This window comes from Brachypodium distachyon, chromosome 1 (genome assembly GCF_000005505.3).
Source record: "Brachypodium distachyon strain Bd21 chromosome 1, Brachypodium_distachyon_v3.0, whole genome shotgun sequence".
Classification (NCBI taxonomy): domain Eukaryota; kingdom Viridiplantae; phylum Streptophyta; class Magnoliopsida; order Poales; family Poaceae; genus Brachypodium; species Brachypodium distachyon.
Genome location: NC_016131.3, coordinates 3944252 through 3972033, shown reverse-complemented (window position 1 = coordinate 3972033; position 27782 = coordinate 3944252). Strand labels below are relative to the sequence as shown.

General features: G+C 49.5%; 10 protein-coding genes across 11 annotated transcripts; 4 read left to right on the top strand and 6 right to left on the bottom strand.

Moving 5' to 3' along the window:
* Positions 1–1196: 1196 nt before the first annotated feature.
* LOC100844117 (serine/threonine-protein phosphatase 6 regulatory ankyrin repeat subunit C) lies at positions 1197–3886 on the bottom strand. The gene is made up of 3 exons (XM_003559280.4): positions 2875–3886; positions 2098–2714; positions 1197–2002 (listed from the first exon to the last, which is right to left on the bottom strand). The coding sequence occupies exons 1-3, from the start codon at positions 3641–3643 to the stop codon at positions 1316–1318; spliced, it is 2073 nt and encodes a 690-aa protein (XP_003559328.2). The 5' UTR covers positions 3644–3886; the 3' UTR covers positions 1197–1315.
* Positions 3887–4115: 229 nt separating this feature from the next.
* Positions 4116–6773, bottom strand: LOC104581773 (G-type lectin S-receptor-like serine/threonine-protein kinase At2g19130). The gene has a single exon (XM_024456267.1). The coding sequence runs from the start codon at positions 6771–6773 to the stop codon at positions 4257–4259; it is 2517 nt and encodes an 838-aa protein (XP_024312035.1). The 3' UTR covers positions 4116–4256.
* A 1927-nt stretch (positions 6774–8700) lies between these two features.
* Positions 8701–13355, bottom strand: LOC100823704 (putative 12-oxophytodienoate reductase 5). The gene is made up of 2 exons (XM_003557650.4): positions 9781–13355; positions 8701–9537 (listed from the first exon to the last, which is right to left on the bottom strand). The coding sequence occupies exons 1-2, from the start codon at positions 10295–10297 to the stop codon at positions 8951–8953; spliced, it is 1104 nt and encodes a 367-aa protein (XP_003557698.1). The 5' UTR covers positions 10298–13355; the 3' UTR covers positions 8701–8950.
* A 266-nt stretch (positions 13356–13621) lies between these two features.
* LOC100839245 (putative 12-oxophytodienoate reductase 5) lies at positions 13622–15286 on the bottom strand. Its single transcript, XM_003557616.4, has 2 exons — positions 14638–15286; positions 13622–14353 (listed from the first exon to the last, which is right to left on the bottom strand). Exons 1-2 carry the CDS (start codon positions 15152–15154, stop codon positions 13767–13769), a joined length of 1104 nt encoding a protein of 367 aa, XP_003557664.1. The 5' UTR covers positions 15155–15286; the 3' UTR covers positions 13622–13766.
* A 1900-nt stretch (positions 15287–17186) lies between these two features.
* LOC100841875 (putative 12-oxophytodienoate reductase 4) lies at positions 17187–19025 on the top strand. 2 transcript variants are annotated; one of them, XM_010230259.3, is made up of 2 exons: positions 17187–18110; positions 18194–19025. In XM_010230259.3, the coding sequence occupies exons 1-2, from the start codon at positions 17488–17490 to the stop codon at positions 18783–18785; spliced, it is 1215 nt and encodes a 404-aa protein (XP_010228561.2). In that variant the 5' UTR covers positions 17187–17487; the 3' UTR covers positions 18786–19025. The 2 variants fall into 2 exon arrangements, with proteins under 2 accessions (XP_010228561.2, XP_003557674.1); XM_003557626.4 differs by having other exon boundaries at positions 17191–18049; positions 18199–19025.
* Positions 19026–19663: 638 nt separating this feature from the next.
* LOC100844303 (non-specific lipid-transfer protein-like protein At2g13820) lies at positions 19664–20689 on the bottom strand. Its single transcript, XM_003557633.4, has 2 exons — positions 20204–20689; positions 19664–20042 (listed from the first exon to the last, which is right to left on the bottom strand). Exons 1-2 carry the CDS (start codon positions 20535–20537, stop codon positions 19867–19869), a joined length of 510 nt encoding a protein of 169 aa, XP_003557681.1. The 5' UTR covers positions 20538–20689; the 3' UTR covers positions 19664–19866.
* A 1483-nt stretch (positions 20690–22172) lies between these two features.
* Positions 22173–23314, bottom strand: LOC100843813 (non-specific lipid-transfer protein-like protein At2g13820). Its single transcript, XM_003559279.4, has 4 exons — positions 22903–23314; positions 22762–22788; positions 22643–22678; positions 22173–22535 (listed from the first exon to the last, which is right to left on the bottom strand). The coding sequence occupies exons 1-4, from the start codon at positions 23288–23290 to the stop codon at positions 22354–22356; spliced, it is 633 nt and encodes a 210-aa protein (XP_003559327.4). The 5' UTR covers positions 23291–23314; the 3' UTR covers positions 22173–22353.
* A 478-nt stretch (positions 23315–23792) lies between these two features.
* On the top strand, positions 23793–24781 carry LOC100843207 (xylogen-like protein 11). The gene is made up of 3 exons (XM_003559277.3): positions 23793–24209; positions 24299–24388; positions 24520–24781. The coding sequence occupies exons 1-3, from the start codon at positions 23834–23836 to the stop codon at positions 24615–24617; spliced, it is 564 nt and encodes a 187-aa protein (XP_003559325.1). The 5' UTR covers positions 23793–23833; the 3' UTR covers positions 24618–24781.
* LOC100842786 (uncharacterized N-acetyltransferase p20) lies at positions 24417–25816 on the top strand. The gene has a single exon (XM_003557628.4). It carries the CDS (start codon positions 25103–25105, stop codon positions 25676–25678), a length of 576 nt encoding a protein of 191 aa, XP_003557676.1. The 5' UTR covers positions 24417–25102; the 3' UTR covers positions 25679–25816.
* A 148-nt stretch (positions 25817–25964) lies between these two features.
* LOC100842902 lies at positions 25965–27660 on the top strand. The gene has a single exon (XM_003559276.4). The coding sequence runs from the start codon at positions 26055–26057 to the stop codon at positions 27165–27167; it is 1113 nt and encodes a 370-aa protein (XP_003559324.1). The 5' UTR covers positions 25965–26054; the 3' UTR covers positions 27168–27660.
* Positions 27661–27782: the final 122 nt, after the last annotated feature.

The window sequence follows — 27782 nt, the reverse complement described above, 5'->3', positions numbered from 1 at the left end:
AACAAAAACAAATCCCGCGATTAGCGTGCTCCTTCTCCGTCGGCAACCAACTCCTCGCAATCAATCAAGTAGTGCTGAAGCCGAAACCTGAACTGGTAGGACAAAAGTTTGGTAGGGATACTACTATGCAAAATTAGAAAAATATAAGCATTTTTTTTGTAGGTGTGTAAAACACGATTGGTAATTTGAAATTGAGCCTGATAGCTTTTTTTCCTCTTAATTAATGAAAGTAAGAATCGCTGGGTCGTATGCTCAATGCAGATTTTCCTTTTTGAGGAACTACTGCGGGCATTAAAAAAAAGTCAGCCTGCCCCGTATTTTTTATATTGAAATGAGTTACTCCGTACTCCCTCCGTTCCCTCAAAATTGGTATATTAGCTTTCATCAAGACAAGGCTTTGACCAAAAATTACTATGTTAAATTGTGATTTATATGACATGAAATCCAAGTATCATGAAGTACTTTTGATAACGAATCTAGCGATACTAATTTTATGTCATGTAAAACACATCTTGATATAGTAATTTATGGTCAAAGGCTTGACTTAATGGAAACTAATATGACAATCTTTAAGAAACGGAGGGAGTAATTACAAGTGTGAGGAACGAATCATGCATGAATCCGCCGTAAGATCTCTTATCACTTTTGTACTGTGTGTGCGGGCCAAGGCACCTACAGCCAACCAAACAGCACCTTAGCGACGAGTAATAGTCTTGGCAATACGTTTCAGATAAGGGCGTTTTAGATATGCATATATTAAATACTCCCTCCAATTCATAATAAGTGTCGGGTAAAATTATACAAATTTTGTACAAAAGCACAGACTTATTATGAAATATGGATGAGTAGTTTATATGTGTATATTGTACCAAACAGCACCTTAGCGACGAGTAATAAGTCTTGGCAATACGTTTCAGATAAGGGCGTTTCAGATATGCATATATTCTATACTCCCTCCGATTCATAATAAGTGTCGGGTAAAATTATACAAATTTTGTACAAAAGCACAGACTTATTATGAAATATGGATGAGTAGTTTATATGTGTATATTGTACAACTTTAGAGAATGCTCTACTGCACCATCCACCTTATGTACCAAGCTTTTAAATTTGAGTCCGAAGTTTGAATTATTTTTAACTTTTCAATTGGAAGTATGATTTATGATCCATACGGATATTTTGTTGTTCTTTTTACGAAATCTTCAAAACGTACAAATACTTGTCTTGGATAAATTCATACAATCCATACGGTCATGGTTACAACAATGGTGACATGTTCACATGTCGAGTGCCATTCTAGTGCCTCTTGGTCAAATCACCGATGCCTCCATGCATATTCCTGCCAGCCATAGATTACTATGAGTGGCCAAAATGTAAGCAACATGACCTTAGAGATATCAGATCTTACTATTGGCAGTATTCCTATCCTAGCACATAAGACTATTGAAAATTTACAGAATCGTCCAGCTATCGAGGGCAGGTGGAGGATGCCAACTGAAAAGAACACCACAATGACCGCAATAGCTGTTTCAGAAGCAATTGGACTGATCATGATGTATACAGCAATTGCAAAGGCTATCCCCAAGGATATTATGGCATTCCAAGATAACCATATGGATATATTATAGTGCTGCTGGCGCATGGATAGCTCGACCGTAGGTGTTCCAGAGAACACGAGACTTATGACGGCTAAAGATGAGCACACAAGTGCTAAGGTGTTGGCCATCATGAATCCCTGAAATTGTTTCAATCCAGCCAGAGTTGGTGTTCCTCCGTTAGGGTGGTCATCAGCTCTGTAACCCCCTGGCAATGTAAATGTAGCACTAAAGGCCATCGTCGTAATTAGCACTAAGCCAAGGCCAAGAAATTGTGTTGAATTTGATATTATTATGTCATCCTCTGCTGCTACTGGAGTATAGTCTTTCTCGATGCCATCATGCCGACAAATATCTCGTGTAGCATTGGTATATATTAGTGCTTGCTGTATCAATATTCCTGAGTTCTGCAAACAAGAGAAAGAACAACAGTGTTATTTTCCATAATTTTACTCTAAATTTAGGAATCATGATAAATACAAAAGGTGTTAAGTATGTTTACCACCAGGCAGTACAATCCTGTAGGAATAGTGATGATTGAAAGTTCTCGTGGAGTATGTTGCTTATTGTTTGGCAAATTTAAGTCTACCTGTTTGTTTGCGAATAGACAAGCAAAAATCCACCAGTCCCCAACCTCCACAGCTAGATGTACTGCAGTGTTCCCTTCGTTGTCTTGCTTGTTCAAAACTGATGATGATACCTTCTGGCAGGCATACGCAACTATATCATATCTCCTCTTCTTGACGGCAACATGAAGAAAAGTTCTCCCATCAATGTCGCGCAATCCAGCACAACCGGGACACATTGTGACTAAAATGGCGACGGCTGAGAGCCTACCTGCAGATGCAGCCACATGTATGGGGAACCACCCGTTGTTGTCCGCTTGAAATGCTGAATATGGATCCGCTTCCAGCATTTTCTTGGTAAGGTCCAATGCTGGTTCCTTTATGTTTAGAAAAGTTGTAATGCCGGTTCTGTTTTCCACAGGCACGGCATATTGTGGAAGCAAACCACGAGCGCCACTTTCCAATGATACGGCAAAATGCAGAGGCGTGTTTCCATGCTGGTCTCGCTGTTTGGTAAGCTCCTTGTTCCAACCCAACAATAGCTCTGTCATCTCTGCAATTAGGTGTGTGTTTTGTTAAACAACACCATGCACAAAATAGAAGTACAGAACTACATGAGGAGATATTGTGTGCCCAATTCAATTAGCTGCATCAAAAATGGAAAATGATAGAAGAAAAAATGAAAATGGAAAACGATCGAGACCGTTGGTTACCTTTGCTTCGAAGAACTGCGGCGTGCAAAGCATTTTTGCCATCCGGTCCGGAGCAAGACAGCCGGTTGTCTCTTGCGTAGAGCTTTCGTGCGATGCCGTAGTGATGGAGCGAGACAGCCAGGAACAAGGGCGAAGTGCCGGTGTCCGGGACGCGAGCCAAGCATGGGTCCGCGGTCAGCAGCGCGTCCACGGTGGGCATGTGGGCGGCGCGGATGGCCCCGTGCAAGGCTGTCTCCCCAAGCTTGTTCTGCATCCTCAGGAGTGTCTCCACCCTCATCCGGCCAGCTGCCGCATCATCCCCGCCGGCGCCGGTAGCTTCCTCGCCTCTAGCCAGATCGATGAGAAGAGTGAGCACGGTGGTGTTGGCGGCCCTGGCGGCGCAGTGGAAGGGCGTGTTCCCCTCGTTGTTGTGCGCGCCCAAGAGGTGTCTGCCGCCGTTGCCGTAGATCACCTTGGCGCTCTTCAGGTATTCGTCGCCGTCTCCGAAGGTTGCGGCTACGTGGAGCGCAGAGTCCCCGTGAGGGGTGAGACCTTGCAGGAGGAACGTCGACGCGGCAGAGGCGGGGTTGTCAACATCGTCGACGACGACGACGACGCTGCCGCCGCCGGCTTCAGTAGTCGGATGCTGGACCTGGACTAGTGCATTGACGTCGCTATTCAGAAGGTTGGCCAGCTGAGTGTGCACGCCATGACATGCCGCCATGAGCAGTTCGGGGTGCATGGCCGGTGGACTGGGCTGCATTGCGCTGCTACTAGGACTAGAAGCCATCGCCACAGCTGACGGTGGCAGAGTCTGACGGAGTATAGAGGCTTAGGCGAGGGTGCAAGAAACGGATTTATTCCTTGGAGCAAGAGTAAGGCACCCTTAATTGAGGGGCTGCCGGCTGGGGCCTATTCGCGAGTACTCTACATTACAAATTGAGTGTGTACGGTCAAATCGCATAAGATCCAATGCTACAGCCAACTACTCTGTACAGTAGTAGCACCTTTATTCTGAAAACTATGTTTCCAGGGTTTTTCTAGGACCAATTTCACCTCGGGTTGACTCCTCGGGCAGTCAAAGAAGGATAACTGTCATAAGACCTAGCTAAGTACTCTATGGGTATTATTACGACACTTTACATCAGCAGGCAGCAAGTAGTGGCATAGATATTCCTTCGATTGAAGGACTTAAAGATATAAGCTATCACATAACGAAATATACACATATTTCTAGCTCAGTCATATTTTTCTGCATACCATAAAAAGAAAAAACGTAAATAATAGACAACTTAGCAACTGCAAGCTTGCCTTCCTTTTACTCCTTTTGTCCACATTGCAACTTAGAAAACTGCTTCCTGAAACAAAGACTAGAAACGCTGACTGCAAAATAATTAAGACTATTACATTGAAGTTGAATCAGACTGTCCCGTCATTGCTGCAAGTAGTCTTGGCATCGGGGGCATATCAATCTCCTGTACACCCTCAAGAACCCTGACCACTTCACCCATCGTCGGTCGATTAAGCTCATTGTCTTGGATGCACCAGCATGCAACTTTGCAAACCCTTTCGGCCTGCTCCAAATTGAAGTCACCGTGTATCTTTGGATCCACCAAACTCTGCAGATCTCCCACATGAAGCTTGTTGATGGCTTGCACAGGGAAATATTCAACATGGTAACTGCTGCTAGTGTACGCTTCAGGTGAATTCCTCTTTCCTGATATGATTTCCAATAGTACCATGCCGAAGGCGTAAACATCGATTTTCGGTGTAATAGCAACTCCGCTAAGCCACTCTGGGGCAAGATAGCCTGCTGTTCCTCTGAATGTAGTCAGAAGTCGGCTAAAATCCCTTCCGACAAACGCCGCCATTCCAAAGTCTGCAACTTTAGGAACAAATGATGCATCCACAAGTATGTTTTCTGGCTTGATATCACAGTGTATGATACACTCGTGACAACTCTGATGCAAGTAGGACAGTCCTCTAGCAACTCCTAGTGCTATTTGATATCTGGTGTTCCAATTCATGACAGCAGCAGCATTGCTCCTAAATAGATGGCCATCAAGAGACCCATTTACCATGTGCTCATACACAAGTAACCTGTTATCACCTTCGCAACAGAAACCAATCAATTTGACTAGGTTGATATGCTGGATCAGTCCAACTGAGCTCACCTCAGCCCTGAATTGCTTCTCCCCTTGACGAGCACCATCAAGCCTTTTCACCGCTATACTAGTCGTCGAGTCACTTAACACTCCCTTGTACACAGAACCAAAACCACCTCCTCCCAGCTTATCTGAGAAGTTTTTAGTAGCACGAACTAGGTCAGTGTATCTAAAGGCTATAATCCCACCATTACCTTGATTGCCATCATATAATAATGGCGAACCACACCACTTGAGTTTTTTCCTCCAGACCAGTAACAGCAGCATGATGAACATAAGTAACCCAAAACTAATAATACTTGCAGCAGTAATAAGTCCAACATTTGATGGTCTACTTTTGCTTTCTCTCAAACCTGGCAAATCTTTGGCAGAGAGGCGAAGGTAAAGAACATCTTGAGAATCATTATCAATGCCATCATTCAGATTCACACTAAGCAAATCCCCATGCCAGACAGAGCATCTGCTATTGTTGCTATAGGAATAAGCAGTGCAAGAGCAGGAACTGAGACAAGCCTCTTGACATTTGCTCTGCGTGGAGGCGGCATCGGCGCTTTCTGGGTTGTAGGGCAATGTAACTTTAGCAATGGGGTGGAACATGTCTGTTGAAGTTGTCATGTTTTTGTTACTACTACTAGTGCTGCAATTCAACGGTGTATTTCTGATGCATCCTCCTATTCGATCATCCAACTCCCAATCCTGCGGTGACTTCTGTGAGAAGCTCTTCATACAGTTACAAGATGGATCTGCAATGCCGTTGCAGACGGTGAAAGGTCCGCAGGTAGCGGACGGAGTGCAAGGATCGGCAGGCTGGGCATATATGATTTCCCAAGTCTGGTTGGCCTGTGACCAAACGTTCAGCTTGATCTGACCAGAGATGTCTAGCGACACGAATGTGGAAGATGAATCATCTGGTGAAGTGTACATGTAGTACTCTTCTTGGTTGCTATCAACATATACTGGGTTAATCAAGCCTTTGGTCCGTGAATCCAACTGTAGGATCGCTTTGAGTATTGGTATGAGATTCAATGATGATGTTCTGGACGACGCCCAGTGCCAATACACTACAGATGGATCACGGCGCTTGAGGACGATAACGCTGGTGCTGTCTAGTTCAACGCTGTATGATCCGAGACCCGGGTCGACGAGGCTCTTCTTTGAGATGCCCTGCCAGTTCAAACCGGTGATCTTGTTCCGGCCAAACTTGGTGCCAGGAAGCACGACGTCTGTCGGGTAGTCGAAGCTCTCCCACAAGAGTTGGTCAGATGATGGTGGGCTGCTGCTATCCGTAAGGGCAAGGTTTCCACTGTTCAATAGGATGGCACGAGTAGTGGTGTTTATGCTGCTGCTGGTTTGTGTCCTGTTTCTGACAATATGAGTGGACCAAACTACTACTATGGATGATGGAGTTGGATTGTTTACAATGACAAGATTGCCATCTCTTGAGATCTTGAGCTGTGTGAGGTTGGGGTTGGTGATGATGGGATGCTCCCTATTAGCAACCCACACAGTAGTGAAAACTGGGATCTTATTGAACCATATGCCAAGGTACCAGCTGGTGGCGTTGTTGTGGGAAGACTTACTGATGTTGCTTGCTGTTGCTGGGTGGAACTGGAAGAAGCCGAGTGCGAACTTGCCATTTCTTGAGACAAGCTTGTCGCCGACAACCAGCAATTGGCCTGCCACGAGAGTATCGTTTGTAGCTGCAGAAGGAGTGATCCAGAGGAGAAGCCCGAGGAATATGTAAAGTAGAGACATGGAAAATAGCTCGAGTGAATGAGTTCTACAAGTGAGAAAGTATGACTGATGCATGCTCTGAAAAACTCTGCTCTGCTGTTCGGAGAAGGAAGAAGATGATGTTTGTATATACAGAGAGAGAAGGGGTGGTGGAGGGGGAGGGGGGGGGGGGGGGGGATGGAAGAGGTTGTTGAGTTTGAACAAGCAGGAAGGCATATTCAAAATTGGTGAGCTAGGACAACAGCCACTTGGGCTGCCACTTGAACTGGATAGCTGTACAGTGTACACACCCACTTGATGCTATCTCTCTAAAAATATACTCCTACAAGGCAGTATTACCCTTAAAACCATGTGCTATATATTTCAATGGGACTAATGGACCCCCCCCCCCCCCCCAACCCCACCACCACCACACACACACCCCAAAATAAAATAAAAAATATTTCAGTGAAGCTTCCACCAGGCAGCTGGAGCCACCCAGATGGACCATGGTCAAGCAAATCATGAGGCTTCCACTAATTTACCAGTGAATTTGTATCAGATCTTTTGCTATTTTAGTGAGCTCTGGGAAGTGCAAACCATAGTATCATTCACGACCCTAATGGCATCCATGCTTGTCAAATGGTCAGGCTGGTCAGCCAACAAGGCAATGGCCTGAATGATCATGGTATTAACCTAAGCCAGAATAAAATTAAACAGCCAGTTACCTCACTCGAGGGAATACATTTAAATAATCCTTTTACTAACCAACAACACAATGACACAAATATTTGCTTTAGTGGATATTACAAATGCAGATTCAACGGATGGCAAGACAAAAGACCAGCAGAATTAAGCTCCCTAAGAAGACAAACTAAAAATGTGACCACACTACAGAATGACAGGAATACATAAGCAGGGCTAAAAAAAGAAGAAGCACAAATTAACAATTAACATGGTATCACTGTGGACTCCAGGATCCCCTCTGCCTTCCATGATATATATTGCTACTCTCTCCCTTGCTCTAGATCTGTCTCTAGTTATCTCTCTCTTCCTCTCCTCATGACCATGGTCATTAGTTCCAATAGTAACTCAATTCAGCAACTAGGCAGCTACAGTTGATGGGGTTCAGATTCAGAGACCACAAAATTGGCATCTCTTTGGGTTGGTTCAGACAATGTAACCGCGTTTTCGAAGGGGTCAAGTCCCAGGAGTAGCTTTAGGTCCTGCCACCGTCAGAAAGAACGAATTCAGGGTCTAGGGACGACTTACAGCGACGGAACTGCTGCCGAGTGCCCCGCCTTGCCCTTGTGCTGCCGCTGCTTCCACTCCGCTTTCCGTTCTCGCCTCTTATCCTCCCCGGTCACCTCCACCACGGACGGCACAACGGTGTTGAGGGAGCCCAGGAGTAGGCGAGTTTGAGACTGGGGCTGGCGAGCCATGAGCTACGACGGCTGCAGTTGCGGAGGCGGGGCCAGCGAGCTCCATGCGGCGGCGGCTGCTGCTACCGCCGAGGCAGGGCCGACGGGTGGCGTGGATCAGGACCGGCGAGCGGCGACGGGTGTGCCGGAGGCGAGGGCTCGGGTCGGAAGACGGGAACAGACGGCCCATTTACAGTATAAAGCCCGTTCCTACCCAACCAATTGAGCAAAAGAAAACCTTCGCTTCGCTCAAAAAAAAAACCTTCGCTAAAAAGAGCAAAAGAAAACTAAAGAATCCGAAGGACCCGGACAACAGACTTTTGCTGTCCCTCTCAAAAAAAAACAGACTTTTGCTGTCCGGTTCTGCCTCGGCAAACACTTCCACGGACATATATACGGAGTATATTTCTCAAAAAAAAAAATATACGGAGTACATTTTTTTTTACCACATATAAGGAGTAAAAAAAATATACAGAGTACATTTTTAGGCTTTTGAATACTCCTATTCGACAGACCACTGAAAACAGCTCTGAATACACAGCTGAAAATACACGCCCAGTTCAGGTCATGGGTGGGCAATGCCAAGCGTCATTTATTATTTTGTTTCCGTATGTGGATTCTATTTTTGAAAGTGCTACTGCACGTATGGATGTTCGATCATCAGACCTGCTTTATTCTAGCCAGTGGATCCTACAATAACAAGACAGATGGATGGATTATATTCTGGACGAGGCACAAAAAATGAACATGCATCGGTACATGTGGCATGCCACAACAACAGAATTGCACTTGCAGGGATCACTCGAGGAGGAATTGGTAGTCGGTGTAGCCGACGACGGGGTCGGAAGTGTAGAAAGTCATCCTGTCATACTTGTTCAGCTCCGCCCCAACCTCAAACCTCCTGGGCAGGTCCGGGTTCGCCAGGAATAGTCGACCGAAGGCCACAAGATCGGTGTACCCCTCATCGACTGCCTTGTTCCCTTCCTCCATGTCGTACCCTCCATTGGCGATGAACGCCCCCTTGAACGCCTCCCTGTATGGCAGCAGCCGCTTCGGCACAACTCGCCTTCCCTCCACCATGGCCATCCTCGGCTCGATCATGTGGAGGTACACCACGCCGTGGTCGTTGAGCTTGGTGGACATATACAGTGCGAGGGCATGCGGGTCGGAGTCGTGACAGTCCATGTAGTCGGCGAATGGGGAAAGACGGATGCCCACACGGTCGCCACCGATCTCCTTCACAACAGCGTCGACCACCTCCATCGCGAAGCGGCACCTGTTCTCAAGGGTGCCGCCATACTCGTCGTTGCGGTCATTGGAGCTGTCCTTGAGGAACTGCTCGATGAGGTACCCGTAGGCGCTGTGGATCTCCACGCCGTCGAACCCTTCATGTGCACGCCGTGGACAGAACAATTAAAACAGAGCATGAGAGCACATTTATAGCAAGCAATTGAAATTGTTGTACGGCATTTTTTCCATGCTAATCTAATTTGAAAAAAATGACCATAAATTTTATAATAAGTCATGTACTTCTTTAAGAAAAAAAGAGCAAGTATTATTTGTTAGTGGCGAGCAGAGCATTAACAGAGAATAGCGGAGAAGCCGGTGTTGAATGCATAGGTACGTACCGGCATCAATGGCATTCCTGGCTGCCTTCCGGAAATCATCGACGATCGCGGGTATCTCGTCGACCTCCAACTTCCTGGGCGGCGAGAACTCCTCAAGGCGACCATCAACGCTCATCTGCGGGCTGACACCCTTCGCGGTGCTCGACACGGGCGCCTTCCCGCCGGGCTGGAACTCGAATGCCGACACCCTCCCGGCATGCCAGATCTGGCAGAAGATGGCGGCGCCCTTGGCATGCACGGCGTCCACGACGGGCCTCCACGCGTCCACCTGCTCCGCTGTCCAAATCCCCGGCGTGTCATGGTACCCCTGTGCCGTGTCAGAGACGCCCGTGGCTTCAGTCAACAGCAGCCCGCCGGCGGTGGCCCGCTGAGCGTAGTAGGTCGCTTGGTGTGGCTGTGGGATGTTGCCGTAGGCGCGCTTACGGGTTAGCGGGGCCAGGATGATTCTGTGGGAGAGGGAGAGCGAGGGGCTTAGCTTGTGTGGAGTCAGCAGAGGCATGGACTCCTTGGACTCCATTGTTGTTGTTGGACTGTGAACTGGGTTTAGCTAGCTGCTGGAGAGTGAAGAAGATGGGTTGTGATGACCATGAACAGATGAAGCCTCCATTTATAGACTGGTCACGGATGCATTATATGATATGGATATCATATTATAAGGAGCGCAATTTATATAGATTGTTAATGTGAGGTCAGGGGCTCCCCGGCTGCTAAGCCTTCCGATGGTCAAAAGGTTACATCGTACCTAATCATTTGTCAGCCTACTTTTTGGAGCGTGGTGAAGCGGCGTGCTCTTTTTGATCATGGGTGTTTTTTTTAATGGATTTGAAGAGTGATATACGGAAATGATAATATGAACTGATGATGATTTTGTGTTTGTTCTCACTTTATTGTATTTCTCCCATGATGTCTCAGATTTTTAGTTGAAAACCTTGCAAAAAGGAAACCACCCTTGAAGCCACTCTTTGGATCGACCAGATGAATTGTACATAGAGTATATACAATGGATTAATAACCATTACTGTTTTTTCACTATTTTGGAGAAATCGTCTCAGTTCATTCTGCTAGCTGAACCCTTTATCTTCTGCATGAAGCTGAGAAGCTGGCTGAACTCTGTCTTCTACATAGAAGGAAGGAATGCCGTGAGTGGAATCTGAGCTATTACCAGCAACACAGCCTAACGGGGACGCCAAGCGCTTGTGGGTTCGTCGACGACGTGGACACTCGCCATGCCGGCTCGCTCGCGCTAGGCATCATCTGGGTCATGCCGCCGTGATCAACAAGATGGAGAAGGGATGATCCGCAAGATGGAGAAGGGACCCTGCTTCACCTGCTCCGCAGCTCCGTGCTCGTCCGCCAAGGCTAGCATCCTGCATGGACAGTTCCGGCACGGCCGATCGGCACTGCAGCTAGCACTGTCTCCCGCGTCTCTGATGTTATCCCGTCAGGAACCCCCATCTCCATAGCCCGCCGCTTCATGTACATGTCCTCACACTCCTACCTTGATTTGGACAGCGCCGAGGACTTATTTGCCTATGAGCAGGTAATATCTCCTTATGTTATTCCCTTTTCTTTCAATTGTCTCGATCACCGTCGCAGCCTCGAGTTCACCAGGAGATAGATCTTCCAGGCTGCAGCTTCTGCAGCTCTGATCTCTGCCCGCCCTATGTGATCTTGATTGAGTGGTCATGAACCAAAATATTCAGAGGATTTGTCAGATATAAGGCTGATTTTCTCATGATTTGGTTTTTTTATTTGAATTTTTTATTTGTGAAGATTGATAGACCCCAAGATTTATGATTCATCCCTATTTTATTTAGTAGTTCTTCTGATTGTGGAGACCGAGAGGTTTCTTAGATAAAATCTGACAACACCATGATAGTCAGATGCTGCAGATATCTGTGGAAGTCCCTTGCATTCTCCTACGATCACCAGTTATATTCCCAAGTTAATTTCTATTTCAATATTATAAGGTGTACCTCCGTTTCTTTTACTTCTTTTAAGAGTACCAAGAACAATCCAGGTAAGTAACAAATACAAAGTTGTATTTGTTTCGGTTCCTGTAAATCTTAAGTGTCAGTTGGTGCATATGTAGAGCAGAGACATGGAGAATAGCTACAGTGAATGTGTTGTCAGAAGTGAGGAAGTGTGACTGCTGCATGCTATGAAACTCTTCTGATCTTCGGAGAAGGAAGAAGAGGATGTAAGTACATACAGATGGAAGAGGTTGTTGAGTTTCGACAAGCAGGAAGGCATATTCAGAATTGGTGAGCTAGGACAGCAGCCACTTGGGCTGGCTAGCTGTACACCCACTTGTTGCTACCTCTCTAGATATATAGTACTACAAGGCAACATTATCCTTAAAACCATGCGCTTTATATTCCTGGACTAATGGAGCCCCCCACCACCACCACCAAAATAAAATAAATTTCAGTGAAGCACCCACCAAGCAGCTGCAGCCACGCAGATGGACCATGGTCAAGCAAACCATGAGGCTTCCAAATCAGCGACACTTATTATGAATCCCTCCTTACGAATCGGCGGGAGTAGTGGATTTGTATCAGATCTATCATTATTTTAGTGAGCTCTGGGAAGTGCTAACCAGAGTAGCTAACTAGCTATCATTCACGACCCACATGGCATCCATGCTTGTCGAAGGACAGCCAACAAGGCGATGGCCTGAAGGCCCTGAATGATTATGGTATTAATATAAGCCAGAAAAAATATACATTTAAATAATCCTTTTACTAACCAACCACACAATGACACAAATATTTGCTTTAGTGGATATTACAAATGCAGATTCAACGGATGGCAAGACAAAAGACCAGCAGAATTAAGCTCCCTAAGAAGACAAACCAAAAGTGTGACTCCAATACAAAGCAGAGCTAGAAAAAAAGAAGAAGCACAAATTAACATGGTATCACTGTGGACTCTAGGATCCCCTCTGCCGTGCATGATACTAGTATATTGGCATATTGCTAGATACACTAACTGCGTGACCTTGGTGATTAGTTCCAATTGTAACTCAATGCAGCAACTAGCTAGCTATAATTGATGGGGGTCAAATTCAGAGACCGCAAAATTGGCATCTCTTTGGGTTGGTTCAGAGTTCAGACACTGTAACCGCGTTTTAGAAAAGGGTCAAGTCTCAGGTCAATTGAGTAGCTATCTTTCGCAAAAAAGAAAAAATTAAGTAGCTATCAGTCTATCATTCTCAGGAAGAAAGAAATCAGGGTGTAAGGACTTACCGGCGATGGGACTGCTGCTGAGTGCTGACCCGCCGCGCCCTTGTGCTGCCGACGCTTCCACCGCGCCATTCGTTCCCGCTTCTTCTCCTCCCCGGGCACCTCCACCGGGGCAGCCACTGAGGGAGCCGAGGAGTAGCGAGCTTGGGACTGGGCCCGGCGAGCCACGAGCTACGATGGCTGCAGTTGCGGAGGGGCCAGCGAGCCGCAATGCCGCGGCGGCTGCTGCTACCGCGGAGGCAGGGCCGACGGGCGGAGGACGGCGAGCGGCCGCGGGTGTGGCCGTGTGGGGGAATCGAGGGCTTGGGAGACGGGAAGAGAGTACGTGGGCCTGCAACTGTTTCCAGGGACCGGATCAAGTTGTAGTACATGGTGGGCTATCTCGCAATGTCACTCATTAAATTGGCCCCAGCTTTTCTGTAGTCCTAGGAACCAAACCCACCAGGCCCATTTACAGTATAAGCCCGCTCATGCACAACTAATTGAGCAAAAGAAAACCATAAGCCGAAGAACCCAGAACACGGTGTCCCGTTCTGGCCCGTCAAACACTCCATGGAAACATTTTAAGGCTTTTGAATACTCCTATTGACCTACGATAACAAGGAAGATGGATGGATTATATTTTGGATGAAGCACACCAAATGAACAAACATCGATACATGTGGCATGCCACAACAGAATTTACACGTGCAAGTACGGAAAGAAAGAAATTTAAGAAACTAAGATCCATGGATGTGGGGATCATTCGAGAAGAAATGGGTAGTCGGTGTAGCCAACGACGGGGTCGGAGGTGTAGAAAGTCATCCTGTCGTAATTGTTCATCTCTGCCCCAATCTCAAACCTCTTTGGTAGGTCCGGGTTTGCCAGGAATAGTCGGCCGAAGGACACCAGATCGGTGTACCCCTCCTCGACCGCCTTGTTCCCTTCCTCCCTATCGTACCCTCCATTGGCGATGAACGTCCCCTTGAATGCCTCCTTGTATGGCAGAAGTCGCTTGGGCACCACCCGCCTTCCCTCCACGATGGCCATCCTCGGCTCGATCATGTGGAGGTACACCACGCCATGGTCATTGAGCTTGGTGGACATGTACAACGCGAGGGCATGTGGGTCGGAGTCGTGACAATCCATGTAGTCCGTGAAGGGTGACAGACGGATGCCCACCCGGTCGCCACCGATCTCTTTCACGACGGCATCGACCACCTCCAACGCGAAGCGGCACCGTTTCTCGAGGCTACCGCCATACTCGTCGTCGCGGTCGTTGGAGCTGTCCTTGAGGAACTGCTCGATGATGTACCCGTTGGCGCCGTGGAGCTCCACGCCGTCGAACCCTGCATGTGCACGCCCGTGGACCGAACAATTAAAACAAAGCATGATAGCATATGCATGGCGAGCAAGTGAAATTTATTGTACAAATTTTTTCTTGGCAAATCTAATTTATTCGATATGGTAAATGTTAGTTGATTTTTCTATAAACTTGAAGAAAAAATTGATTTATCATAAAATCAGGACTTCTTACACGGAGGATATTCAGTGACAGAGCAAAGTACTGTTCATTGCGAACAGAACAGTTGAACAGAGCAGAGCAGAGCATAGTGTTGCATAGGTTACGTACCGGCATCAATGGCGTTCCTGGCGGCCTTCCTGAAATCATCCACAATCCCAGGTATCTCCTCGACCTCCAACTTCCTCGGCGGCGAGAACTCCTCGACGCGCCCATCGAAGGTAAACTGCGGGCCGACGCCCTTGGTCGTGCTCGACACCGGCGCCTTGCCCCCGGGCTGGAACTCGAAGGTCGAGACCCGCCCGACATGCCAGATCTGGCAGAAGATGGCGGCGCCCTTGGCGTGCACGGCGTCGACCACGGGTCTCCAGGCCTCCACCTGCTCCGCCGTCCAGATCCCCGGCGTGTCGCGGTACCCCTGCGCCGTGTCGGAGACGCCCGTGGCCTCCGTCACCAGCAGCCCGCCGGCGGAGGCCCGCTGGGAGTAGTAGGTCACGTGGTGCTTCTGTGGGATGTTGCCGTAGGCCCGTTGACGGGTCAGCGGGGCCAGGATGATTCTGTGGGAGAGCGAGAGGGAAGGGCTTAGCTTGTGTGGGGTCAGCAGAGGCATGGGCTCCTTGGACTCCATTGTTGGACTGTGAGTATGAACTGGGTTCAGCTAGCTTCTGCAAGGTGAGGTAGCTTGTGTGATCTGTGAGAGGAAGGAGTGAAGAAGATGGGTTGTGATGAACATGAACAGATGAAGCATCCATTTTATAGACTGATCACGGGTGTACAATATGATATCATACGATTTGAGTATTTGATATCATATTGTAAGGGAACGGAATCTGTATTAGGTGAGGCAAGCTGTTCTCCGGCTGCTAAGGCTTCTGTTTTTTTTAGGAATAGGCTGGCTTCCGATGGTCAAAAAGTTATTACATCATACCTGAGGTAAGCCACTACTCCAAGTCTCCAATTAGGGGCGTGCACTTTTCAGACATGGGCGATCTTCGACGTTGATTTTTCACAGTACTTCCAATACTGTCGGGGAATAGTTTTCACCAGACTCTTGATCTGCGGTTGGTATGCCATCCATTTGAGCATATCAAATTGAGGAGAAACAGCATTTGTTTGGACCATGAACTATGGTGTTTGACCCGACTTGATCCATGCATGAAGCATGAAACTATCCATATTTAACTTGAACTCTCTAACTGATTCGAATCATGATTTTATATTTCAAACCTTTCAAAAATGTGAAAACATTATGGATTTTGAGGGTGATTTACAGATATGATAATCTGAACTAATAATGTTGATTGTGTCGTTTCTCACTTTATAGTATTCTCGGCACCCATGAATTGTCTCTGTTTTTTTTTTGAAAACCTTGAAAGACGAAACCACACTTCAGATTCCAAACCTTATGAGTTTTTTTTTCTTACAAAAGCCCTTTGCATAATAGGAATGATCCTAGCATTTCCCACTTCCATATGAATTTCATGTCAATTTTCTTGATTGCGTCTTTTCTCTAGAAATGTTTGGGAAAAAACTCTTAACCTTAGGGGACGCTACTTATTATGTACAAATAAAATACTGCATGAAATTGTAAAATGCAGGAGGGTTTACATTTTGTCATTTTTGCACATGACATGAATAGTTCTATTTTTGTGTGAACTTCTTTAAGGTCTTGGTTACTAGCATTGCCTTTGTCAGTTTATCCGCCATTTTTCTTTTCGTATTTCTTACATGTAAAACCATTGCCCAAATCTGGCTAGGGTTCATGGTTAATAGTCTTAGAAAGTTCACGGTATAATATGCTCGGTTTTGGAAGGAATTAAAAAGAGAAATTTACAATGAATAGTGTCAGACATTGAAAGATCACTATTCATGCAGAATTTGTTTTTTCGCTGCTACCAAATGTCATTGAGTTTGGACTTAAAAGTTTGCACATATATAAAACATCGCTTTTTCTAACATATGTAATTTTTTCGAGAACCTTTTTTGATGGAGTTTTCACAGTTTGCACCGTAGAAGTGGTTTTCACCGGATATTTTGCCTTACATTTAAGGGTTCACAAATTTATTTGCTTTGTCCCGATGACCATAAACACCAACGAATAAGAAGAGTACACGTTCTCCCTAACAACAACAATCCATTGGTAAGAGCATTTACAATGGTAACTATTGTTTAAAAATTGCTGACGTGGATAAGTGAGAAATGGAGAGAGAACAAAAAGATTGTCAGCTGAGTCAACTTGCTTTCTCTATCCTCTACTACAACAATTTTCAGAGCCAGCTAGTAAGGTGGAGTTTTATGGATGCTCTAAAAGCTAACTAATGTGTAGAGTCAATTTTTAGGGTGTTATCTTAGTGTACATTATTGAATTTAATGTTAGTAAATTGTGTAGAGTCAATTCCAACTGATCTGAAAAGTCATCGGTGACTCTGCCTCTCTGTTTAAAATGTTGAGTAGCCACCCCCGACGATCCACGCTGCACACAAAGCTGCACCATTTGGCTACTCCCACTGTACGTAAAAGAGTTGAATTCACAGCGCATGCCGCAAAAGTCATCTTCATTCGTCATTGATCTGCAAAGAAATGCTTAATTTGTATCTTTGTGACTGATAGGACGGCTGCTACTTTGGCGGAGGCAATACATCACGAGTGACGTCAGTGCCTCCAAAAGGTGTCCTTATTCTAGCTCGGCGATGCATCCGACGAATTTGCATCCCACTCACTCCTTCCTCCCACTCGGTCGATTCTTCAACCTACTCAAAAGACATCCATTATCTCATGGCCGGTTGCAATGCATGATCAAGCACGATATAGAAGAAAAGTGTAACAATAATCTGATGATCTATATGTACTCTACTAGCTAAGCTAGGTGTTTTCCCTTCGACAATCAACAGCATCTAATTGATCTCACAGTCTCACTAGCTCACACTCAATTCACTTGTAAGCTTGATCGATCCATCGTCCATGGCGGCCCAGGAAGAAGGCACGGCACCGCGGGCACCGATTCCTCTGCTGACGCAATATAAAATGGGCGAGAGGATCGAGCTGGCGCACAGGGTGGTGCTGGCTCCGCTGACGCGGCAGCGGTCCCCGGGGAACGCGCCGCAGCCGCACGCCGCCGTCTACTACGCGCAGCGGGCCACCGCCGGCGGGCTCCTCGTGACCGAGGCCACGGGCGTCTCCGCCGCCGCGCAGGGCCACAGGCCGACCCCGGGCGTGTGGACGGCGGAGCAGGCGGCGGCGTGGGGCCCCGTCGTCGGCGCCGTGCACGCCAGGGGCGCCGTGTTCTTCTGCCAGCTCTGGCATGTTGGCCGCGTCGTGGGCGAGCTCTGCCCCGCGCCGGAGCCGGACGGGATGATGCAGCAGTTGCAGCAGCAGCCGGTGTCTAGCACGGATAAGGGGATCGGAGCGCAGATGCACGACGGCGGCGTCGAGGAGTTCGCGACGCCGAGGAGGCTCGCGGCGGAGGAGATTTCTGGGATCGTTGATGATTTCAGGAAAGCCGCCCGGAACGCCATTGACGCCGGTATGCAACGAGGACGACGAACTCCCCTGCTTTGTTCTCCTCTGCTATGCTATGTTTTGCCGTTGATTGCTTCTATCGATCGCTTGATCTGCTCTCGCCATGTTGATGCTCTGCTTTTGCGGGCTCTGTCCATGCCGTTGTGAGTGCAGGGTTCGATGGCGTGGAGATACACGGGGCACACGGGTACATAGTGGAGCAGTTCCTCAAGGACAGCGTCAACGACCGTGAAGACGACTGTGGCGGCAGCCTTGAGAACCGGTGCCGCTTCGCACTTGAGGTGGTTGAGGCCGTGGCGAGGGAGGTCGGCGGCCACCGTGTGGGTGTCCGCCTCTCCCCCTTCGCCGACTACATGGACTGCCACGACTCCGACCCGCATGCTCTCGCCCTTTACATGTCCACCAAGCTCAACGATTACGGGATACTCTACCTCCACATGGTGGAGCCAAGGATGGCGCGCCTCGATGGGCGACGGGTGGTGCCAAAGCGGTTGCTGCCGTACAGGCAGGCGTTTAAGGGCACGTTCATTGTCGCTGGTGGGTACGACCGGGAGGAGGGGAACAAGGTGGTCAGTGAAGGATACGCTGACTTGGTGGCGTTTGGAAGGTTGTTCTTGGCCAATCCAGACTTGCCAAGAAGGTTTGGACTCAATGCGGAGCTCAACAAATATGACAGGGCCACCTTTTACACATCTGACCCCGTTGTCGGCTACACCGATTACCCCTTCCTCGACAGATGACCCGAGCTAGTTTTGTGTTTGATTTTTTGCATGTAGTAGATATATCGACTCTTCTGGTTTGTTTCATAATTGTTTCTTGGAGCATTTACTAGATAATTGTAAGATAAAGGACACGCTAACGCAACACAAAGCTAGAGTCAATTGTCGATACTATCTCGGGTACACATACAGTGGGTACTTCGACCAGACACAATTATATGTTTGACAACATTAAAAAATCAATACAATAGTATCACTATATTTTTGTAGATTGCTAGATTAAACTAACGTATATTTCATCGTGAAGTGGAGATGACCATGTAATTCTTGCCAATTAGGGCTGCTACACTTGAAATGTTTTTCATGTTTTAAAAAAGATAAATATGTAAGCATAGCATATTGTGCAATCCTCTTAGCGACCACTCATTGAATACGACCTTATTTGTTTCCGTGGAGAGAGGTGAAACGACAGAATTAGAATTTTACTAAAGAAAAAACTTACAGCATGACGAGATTATTTAATGCTCTATTTTGGAATATTCAATGCTTTATTGTTCAATTTTTACGACTACCTTATTTCAAGCAACACTAAAAGTGTGGTAAGCATTTTCATTGCTACACTCAATCAAAAATACTTTGAATGATTAAGCATGGTGCTGTTATGCATGGTATCGTTTGATATCCACGCGTTTGTGATATATGCGGGCATCGCACCATTTTTGTTCTTCGTCACCCCTGTTTACCGCCATGTGAAAATAACACTCAATCAAATTACTCGGCATGCTCCCTCCCGAATAAAACCCGGGCTTTCCGGAACAAAACAAAAACCATGCGCTCTCTCCTTGTGATTTCGAGCACGAGTCATATGGATTTTGTTTCTGTATTAGATTGACTCATGATGACACGATAGATTATCAAGTAGAAACAACAAAACAAGTGAACAGCCGTAGTATTCATATGTGAAACACGACACCGACAAACAATAATCCTCGTCACCAATGCCCAATGCTAAAAATAAACCCAATGCGAAACAACCACACACACACAAAAAGGAAAACACAATCTCTCAATCGCCAGCGCTTCAGCCGAGCACCCGAAACGGTCAAACGGCCGTCACCGCGTAAAGCGCAGCCGTCGCGAGCGCCAGCACCAGAGCCGCCGGTCCGTGGAGCGACGAGCCGCCGTTCCCCTGCAGGTACCCCGCCGGCGTCGTCTTCGATCCCGATCCCGCCGGCGTCGCCGAGCCCCCGGCCGGAGCTGCAGTACTGCCACCACCACCTGCGAAACAAAACAAAACAAAACAAACAGCTCCTTAATTTCAGCAAATGCAGCATACAAACACGGAATTACAGTGAACAGAATGCTTTAGCTCCCTGCTCTTTTTTGTGAAAGGCTTTCGTGGATCAATCAAACGAAGCACGGATTTATAATGTGCTTACCGCTGCCGCTGCACCGGCTGGCGGGAGGGGTCTGGACTTTGCACTCCTTGGGGAGCTCGAGCGCGCGGGTCTTGTTGATGGTCATGCCGCCGACGGAGGAGGAGTCGCCGCCGAGCGCCGCGCAGAGGCACTGCGGCTGGGACTTGGTCACGGACGCCAGTTGCGAGCAGCACGAGTCCGTCGGCGCCGTGCCGTTGCCGCTGATGTAGTCCATGCACGGGTACAGCCCCACCAGCGCCGCCGTGCACCCGGACTGCGCATTCGCCGAAGCCGCCAGCGACGCCGCCACGGCCGCCATTGCCAGGAGGATGCTAAATCTCGCCCTCGCCGCCATCTGACAGATTGCTGGTGAAGAAACAAGCAAGAGGCTTTTCAATCTTGTGTTGGATGGGGATGGCTTTAATCTGGAGCACGCTAGCTAGATGCTGCTTGCTTGCGTTGATCGATCGAGGCTGTGTGTTTTGATGTTTTGGATTGGAGATGGTCGTTTATTTTTATAGGGCTGGATTTGTTTTGTTTTGGTTTTGGTGGGGAAGGTGGATTAGTTGGGCATGTTGGTGAGCGGCATGCTCCTACTTTCCTACTCTTGGCGCGAAATAATTTGTTTCTCTGAGTTTCCTGGGGTTGTCGTGGACTTTTTATTGCTTCAGAAAAGTGTATATCTTGGCTGACTGCTAACACTGTTCGTGTTCAGGGTTGAACCGGGGGTGATCAGATGTAGGTCAATGCCGTGTTAAAAGCAGCTAACAACGGTATTGAGTGTCACCGCATGGTTTTTGTTGGCTATCTCTCGTAGTTTGTCGCCCGGTTAAGAAGGACTGACAGCTCACATCATACAGCCAGGCTACCTTGGCTCTGTCTTTTCCTCTCAACTCTTTTTGTACATACTCTGTTTTGGATGCCTGGCCAGTGCATAGTTGCCTAGACGAAAAAGCTAAATCCCACGAGTGCTGAGCTTTGGCTTGCGGAGTCAGTAACATAAAAAAAAACTTTTTCTAAGTACTAACTTTTTATATATACATATTATGTCTGTGGCTATAAGTTTTCATTAAAAAATGAAAAATACTAAAAAAGACAAATCCAATGCTTTAAAAAATAATTTCTAATATACTTTCTCTGCTTCAAAACATACGACGGTATGACTTTGGTTGACTTGATAACCAAAATATCAACAGCCAGGTTCAAATCCTCGATTTGGCATAGATGCTCACATTTACCTGGATTTATTTTAGGATTTAATTTGCCCTATTTCAGGATTTGGCGCAGATGCACACATTTAACGTGGTAGAGTACTCGTCAACACACTTTGCCACTCTCTCAACATATTTATCTTTTCATTTTTTTCCGAAAAGCGGTGGAAGCACTTGCCTCTGCATCTATCGATGCACACATCCATACTCTCAACATACGTTGGTTCAGTCTTTCGGATGTGCTCAAAAGGTAGGGTGTGCGTTCATAAAAGTGAGTGTACACGCATGTTTGCGAGCGTCTGTGTTTGTACCATGTTTTAAAAAAAGATCGTCACCATTTTTTGCGGTATCCAGCATGTACGTGAGCGAACTGATTTGTTTGGTCCAAACGAATGCCCAGGCCGATTATCCAGCATGTACAACTTTGCGGTATGTCAGCCATGGCTGCTAAAATGTTAAAAGTGACGTAGCGTAAGTTCGATGGAGCCGCTGGTTTTTAGTTCAACTACCGTGATATTATCGCCACAGAAATTTGGGCCGGTTTCTTGAACTTCTTCCCGTTCGTTTGGATATGTGTGAACGTTCTGTCTCTGGGCTCTGGCCAACACTTTGTTTGATTCACTCCAGGTCATCAGAGCCCCAGACAGTTCCAGGATACTGTACTCAGGTCGTCCTGCTTTCGGATGTTTAGTTATGGTTGAATTTCTTATCCCCGTGTTTTTGTTGCTTAAAACCGAAGCGTGCCTATGTAGCAGTGGCGAAAAGGCATCAGCAGTACATCTACTCATCCAGTGTACATTTCAGAAATCAGAACACATGATCCTATCATATTAATCCACATGAGGGGAATACGAGATTGCACGGCCAACTCAGAGGCCATCGACACAAAATTTCATCGTATAGTTTTACCGCGAAGACACCATGGCGACAAGACATCCCCAATATATGCAATCTACTCAATCAAACCAAAATGGACGCAAGTACAAGCAGCACAAGGGGTGCAGGCGCCAGGAGCCCACGGGCGTTCCTCCATGCCGAGCTCAGCACCACCACCGGCCTCTGTCCCTGCATGATCGCCGGCGGCGCTTCGACCGCCGGCGACGTCGCGGTGGCATCCACCGACGACTCCGGCGGCAAAGGTGCTGCAGAATTCAATATATTTTATCAGCACACTGGCAAGCAAAATTCAGATAAAGAATTTGGCAAGTTGGGTACATAGAGTGTGATATGCAAAAGTACAGATCCTTACGCAGAGGGGGCAGCGCCGGAGCAAATGCAACAGGCCCTGCAAGTGAGTTGCTCACTGTTAAGTTGAGTAATGTATGGTGGTATGGCATTGTTGATGAGAAACAAGGAGAATTAAGCTACCTGGAGCTGGGATCTGCGTGGCCGTATCTGCAAACCACCAGAATTGAAGGAACGACAGACAAAACATGTTGGGTTAATCAGAGACCAAGGAACTCAGTACAAAAACAGAGCAAAAGAAGTGATTTTGAAGGCAAAACAAACCTCTGCACTGGAGCGGGACGGAGAGGGACTTGCAGACCTTGGGGAGGGAGATTGCTAGGGTGCGGTTGATGGGGAGGCTGAAGGGCACGTTGCCGGTGAGGATGAGGCAGGCGCAGTCGGCGCCCGTGCGGACCACCCCGGCCACCGCCCTGCAGCACTGCTGCGTCGGCGACCCCCCGCCGTTGGTGCTCCCCGTCACGAAGTTGAGGCACGGCGTGAACGTCGATATCAGCGACGCCGTGCACGACGCCGCCACCTGCACCTGCCCCTGCCCCTGCCCCGTCACCGAAGCCGGCGCCAGAAGCAGAAACAGCAGCGGAAGCCCGGTCATCATCACCGCATCATGACCCATCCTCCTCCTCACGCCCCGTCTCATTGCCGCCGGCATATCGCAAACTGTGCAAGTTCTCTCCTGCATTATATACGTGTGATCGATGCCGTGTCTGGTCTCTCTGTTAATGTGGTTAAGAATGTTGAGCGTGGCAGATGGGTGTTTGGTCAGGGTGGTTGCACGGGCCGAGCGAGCGGATCTTTGATTGGTGCACACTGCAGAGCTTGTGTGTTTCAGTGTTCATGTGTTTAGGTGGCCCGTCGGGGCAGGGAATTTGCGTCCGACCGTCCGTGACCAAATGAGTAATATGTCCACAAAGTTCTTGCGGTTGCACTCTCTGCCTGTCTGGGTCGAAATGGAGTACAGAGTTGATGGAGATGTTTGGCGAGAAGTTGACCGAACAATGCCGCATGAACAGCCTGAGCTCACCGGTGCTGCCTACCCTGACTGGCTGCTTGCCCTGGGTCATGACAAGTGTTCGACAGTGCGACCCAACAACAAGTTGCATTGATCTGCCACGGAGAAATGATCAGTCGCTATAAAATCAGGCAATGGGAAAGACCGAAAGAAGCCAGACGATTAGCCTCTCCATCATATCCAATGAGGGCAGGTCACGTCGACGTCGCCGCGCTCGGCCTCGCCCTGGCCATGGCGGCCGCGCTGCTGGCATGCCGGTGCGCGGCACAGGCGCCGGCACCGGCACCTTCATCGGGCATCGTGAGCGGCTCCGGGTGCATGCCGGAGCTGGTCAGCCTGTCGCCGTGCATGGGATACATGTCGGGCAACGCGACGGCGCCGGGGCCGGGCACGGCGTGCTGCTCGGCGGTGTCCGGCGTGCTGGCGTCGAGCCCGAGGTGCCTCTGCGCGGTGCTCGGCGGCACGGCGGCCACGCTCGGCGTGGCCCTGGACGGCGCCCGCGCGACGCAGCTGCCCGGGGCGTGCCGCGTCCAGGCCCCACCCGCCAGCCAGTGCAACGGTAATTAAGTTCGCGTTGCACACGTGCATAGTTGTGGCGCGGAGAAGCAAGTACGGAGAAGTAGTAAATAACTTCGTGCCATTGTGCAGCTCTGGGAGTTCCGATGCCGTCCCCGGCGAACCCGGCGGCAGCTGGAAGTACTCCGGCGACACCATCCGATCCCAATGTTCCCCCTGCTGGTACAAACAAAACATGGAATATTTCATAGACTTGCATCAAACGATCACACAGAACTAATCGGAGCACCATTTCATATCTATGTATCTGATTTTTTTTTTGGAGCGAAATCTATGTATCTGATGTGATGCAGCTCAATACTCCGGCGGGAACATCGATGAAGCAGGAAGAACTCTCGCCTTCGCCGTCGGCGTCGCAGCAGTTGCGTTGCTTCATGGTGTTGCGGCCTGACACCTGTTGGTTGATCCATGCTGTCTGAGGAAGGCCCGTACAAGCCCAGATGAATAAAGCCTGTGGAACGAAACTATGGGCCACGAGCAGGCCTCCTAAGCTGCTTGGTTTGTGTCGATGTTGTTGTTTTTTTGCGACTTTAGTTTGTGTCGATTTGATTTGTTTGATTGTTGAGATGGGAAGTCAGGATCCTGTTGACCATTGACTTTCCGGTAGCCCACATCAGCTTCGGTTCTTCCTCCCACCTTCCCCCCTTCCTTTCCCCATCAGGCCATCAGTCCATCACCATTGACACTCTGACTTCATTGCAAAACTTGGCGATCAAGATTCCTAAGCCCCAATCAGTGTCTGATGTGGTCAAACAGAGTTGGCGCCTGCTCTGCCTGATTCCATCTATAAAAACACAGGCCACACTAGCTGCTGCGGAGCTTGTTACGTGCCAATCCCTAGACCCGCAACTCAGCTGCAAGAAGTAGCAACAGAAAATGGAGCAGGGCAAAGGAGAAGGAGCGCAGCCCGCGAAGACAGCCGTGGAGGTGACCCTCCGGCCGTTCACCCTGGCCGACGTGGACGCGATGATGGCGTGGGCGTCGGACCCAGTGGTGGCCGCGCCCTGCCGCTGGGAGCCCTACGAGTCCACGGAGCCCCTGCTGGCCTTCATCAAGGACACCGTGCTCCCGCACCCCTGGTTCCGCGCGATCTGCCTCTCCGGCTCCGGCGACGGCGACGGCCGCCCCGTGGGCGCGCTGTCCGTGTCGCCGACGGCGGACGCGTGCCGCGCCGAGCTGGGCTACGTGCTGGCTCGCGCGCACTGGGGCAAGGGCGTGGCCACGGCGGCCGTGCGGCGCGCGCTGGGCGCGGTGTTCGAAGAGGTGGAGGGGCTGGAGCGCGTGGAGGCGCTCGTGGACGCGCGCAACGCGGCGTCGCAGCGGGTGCTGGAGAAGGCCGGGTTCACGCGGGAGGCCCTGCTCCGGCGGTACTGCGTGCTCAAGGGCGACGTCAAGGACATGGTCATCTACAGCTTCGTCTCCACTGACCCGCTGCCGCCTGCCGCTGCTTGATTGCCATGTATGATGATGTCGTATTTGTTCAGTTTCAGTGGAACTCTAGTAGCAGTACTCTGTACTCCCCCTTTTCTCCCCATTGTTTGATTAATTGTCCCTATACACGAAAGATAAGACAGTTCTTTTGTTGCTCTAGATTATTACGTGTTGATTTTATTCACGTCAGCAATAATTGCTGCTACAGATAACACCAAAAGGTGAGCGTGCAAGAATTATCATTTGTGCTTGCCTATCTTCTGGGTTTTCCTTGATCTGTTGGTGTTAGAAGATAACCACAGTACCACTACGGCACTATCTGCATCACGCTCAGGCCAACCCACGAGAGCGAATCCGAGTATCCGACCTCCCCATAGCAGTGGAGCACAGCACAGCGATGGAGGTGACCCTCCGCCGCTTCGACCTCTCAGACGTCGACGCCATGATGTCCTGGGCTTCGGACCCGGAGGTCGCCGCCTTCTGCCGCTGGGAGCCCTACTCCTCCACGGAATCTCTCCTCGCCTACCTCCGGGACACCGTGCTCCCTCACCCGTGGTACCGCGCCATCTGCGTCGGCTCCGGCGCCGGCAACGACCGCCCCGTGGGCCTGGTCTCCCTGGCTCCGTCCCCGGAGGAGCGCTGCCGCGGGGAGCTCGGCTACTTGGTGGCCCGCGCGCACTGGGGCAAGGGCGTGGCCACGGCCGCCGTCAAACGCGCGCTGGGCGTGGTGTTCGGCGAGGTGGAGGAGCTTGCGCGCGTGGAGGCGCTCGTGGACGTGGACAACGCGGCGTCGCAGCGCGTGGCGGAGAAGGCCGGGTTCCGGCGCGAGGGCGTGCTCCGGCGCCACTACTGGCACAAGGGCCGCGCCAGGGACCTCGTCATGTACAGCTTCATCTCGAACGGCGCTCGTGCGGAAGAAGGCTCGGAGATGGAGGAGCGAGGAGCGCCTGCCGTGAGCCTGCCGGGGCGCGGAGAGAAGGTGGTGGCACTCCGGCCGTTCGACCTTGGCGACTTCGACGCCGAGCTGACGTGGGCATCGGACCCCGTGGCCGCGGCCCCCATGCCGCGGGCGTGGGATCCTTGCCCGTCCCGTGAATCCCTGCTCGCGTTCCTCTGGCTCTGGGACAGCCCGCTGCGGCGGCCCTGGGTCCGCGCCATCTGCATCGGCCCCGGCGCCGGCGTGGCGGGAGCGGTGGCCGTGACGCGGACGGACGACCGGTGCCGGGCGGAGATCGGGGTCGTCCTGGCGCGCGCGCACTCGAGCGTGACTGTGGCCGCGGCGGCCATGAGGCGGGCGGTGGCGGCGTTCTTCGGCGACGGCGGGCTGGAGGGCGTGGAGCGCGTGGAGGCGGTCGTCGACGCCGGCGGCGGCGATGGCGCGCCCCGGCGCGCGCTGGAGGAGGCCGGGTTCCGCCGCGAGGCCGTGCTGCGGAGCTACCGCGCCGTCGAGGGCCAGCCCAGGGACATGGCCATCTACAGCTTCATCTCCACCGATCCACTCCTCGACTGATGTTGTCTTCCTTTTCCCCTTCCGAAAAAGACTCCTGATTTTCACTCACATATAACTCGCATATTGGCTGTTGAGATCACCAATTTCGCCTTCTATCCTCAAAATTGGCAAGCACCTGCTCTCTCAGAGCATCACGCTAGCCGGTTCTCGACGCGAAAAAGACCTAACTCACTTGCACCGAGGGAGAAATCGCCGGAAGCAAATTGAGGACCATCACTTGCACCGCATTCGGCTGCCGTCGCACTAACATAAAGGGAAACATCGTGTCCCAAAGTTTTACTTTTTCTTTTTTCTTGTCATCAAAGACTGTCTTTTGTGTTAGAAACGTGCTAGTAACTTTTAGACATAGAAGAGAAAGAAACGTAAAACCCTCACAAGACAGTTTCTTTTATTGTTCTCGCCACACCAATGTAACCAATGTTTATTCATGTAAGCATTGCTTGCTCTAGATAATGGGAAAACCGAAAGCTGAGCGTGGAAGAATCGTCATTTGTGTTTGCCTATTTTCTGGATTTTCGTTGATCTGTACTGTACTATCGGAACAAGATTAATAGTTTAGTTTGTTGATGGCGTAAGCTTTTGCCATGTCATTCTTGGCTAACATATAGTTAGCAT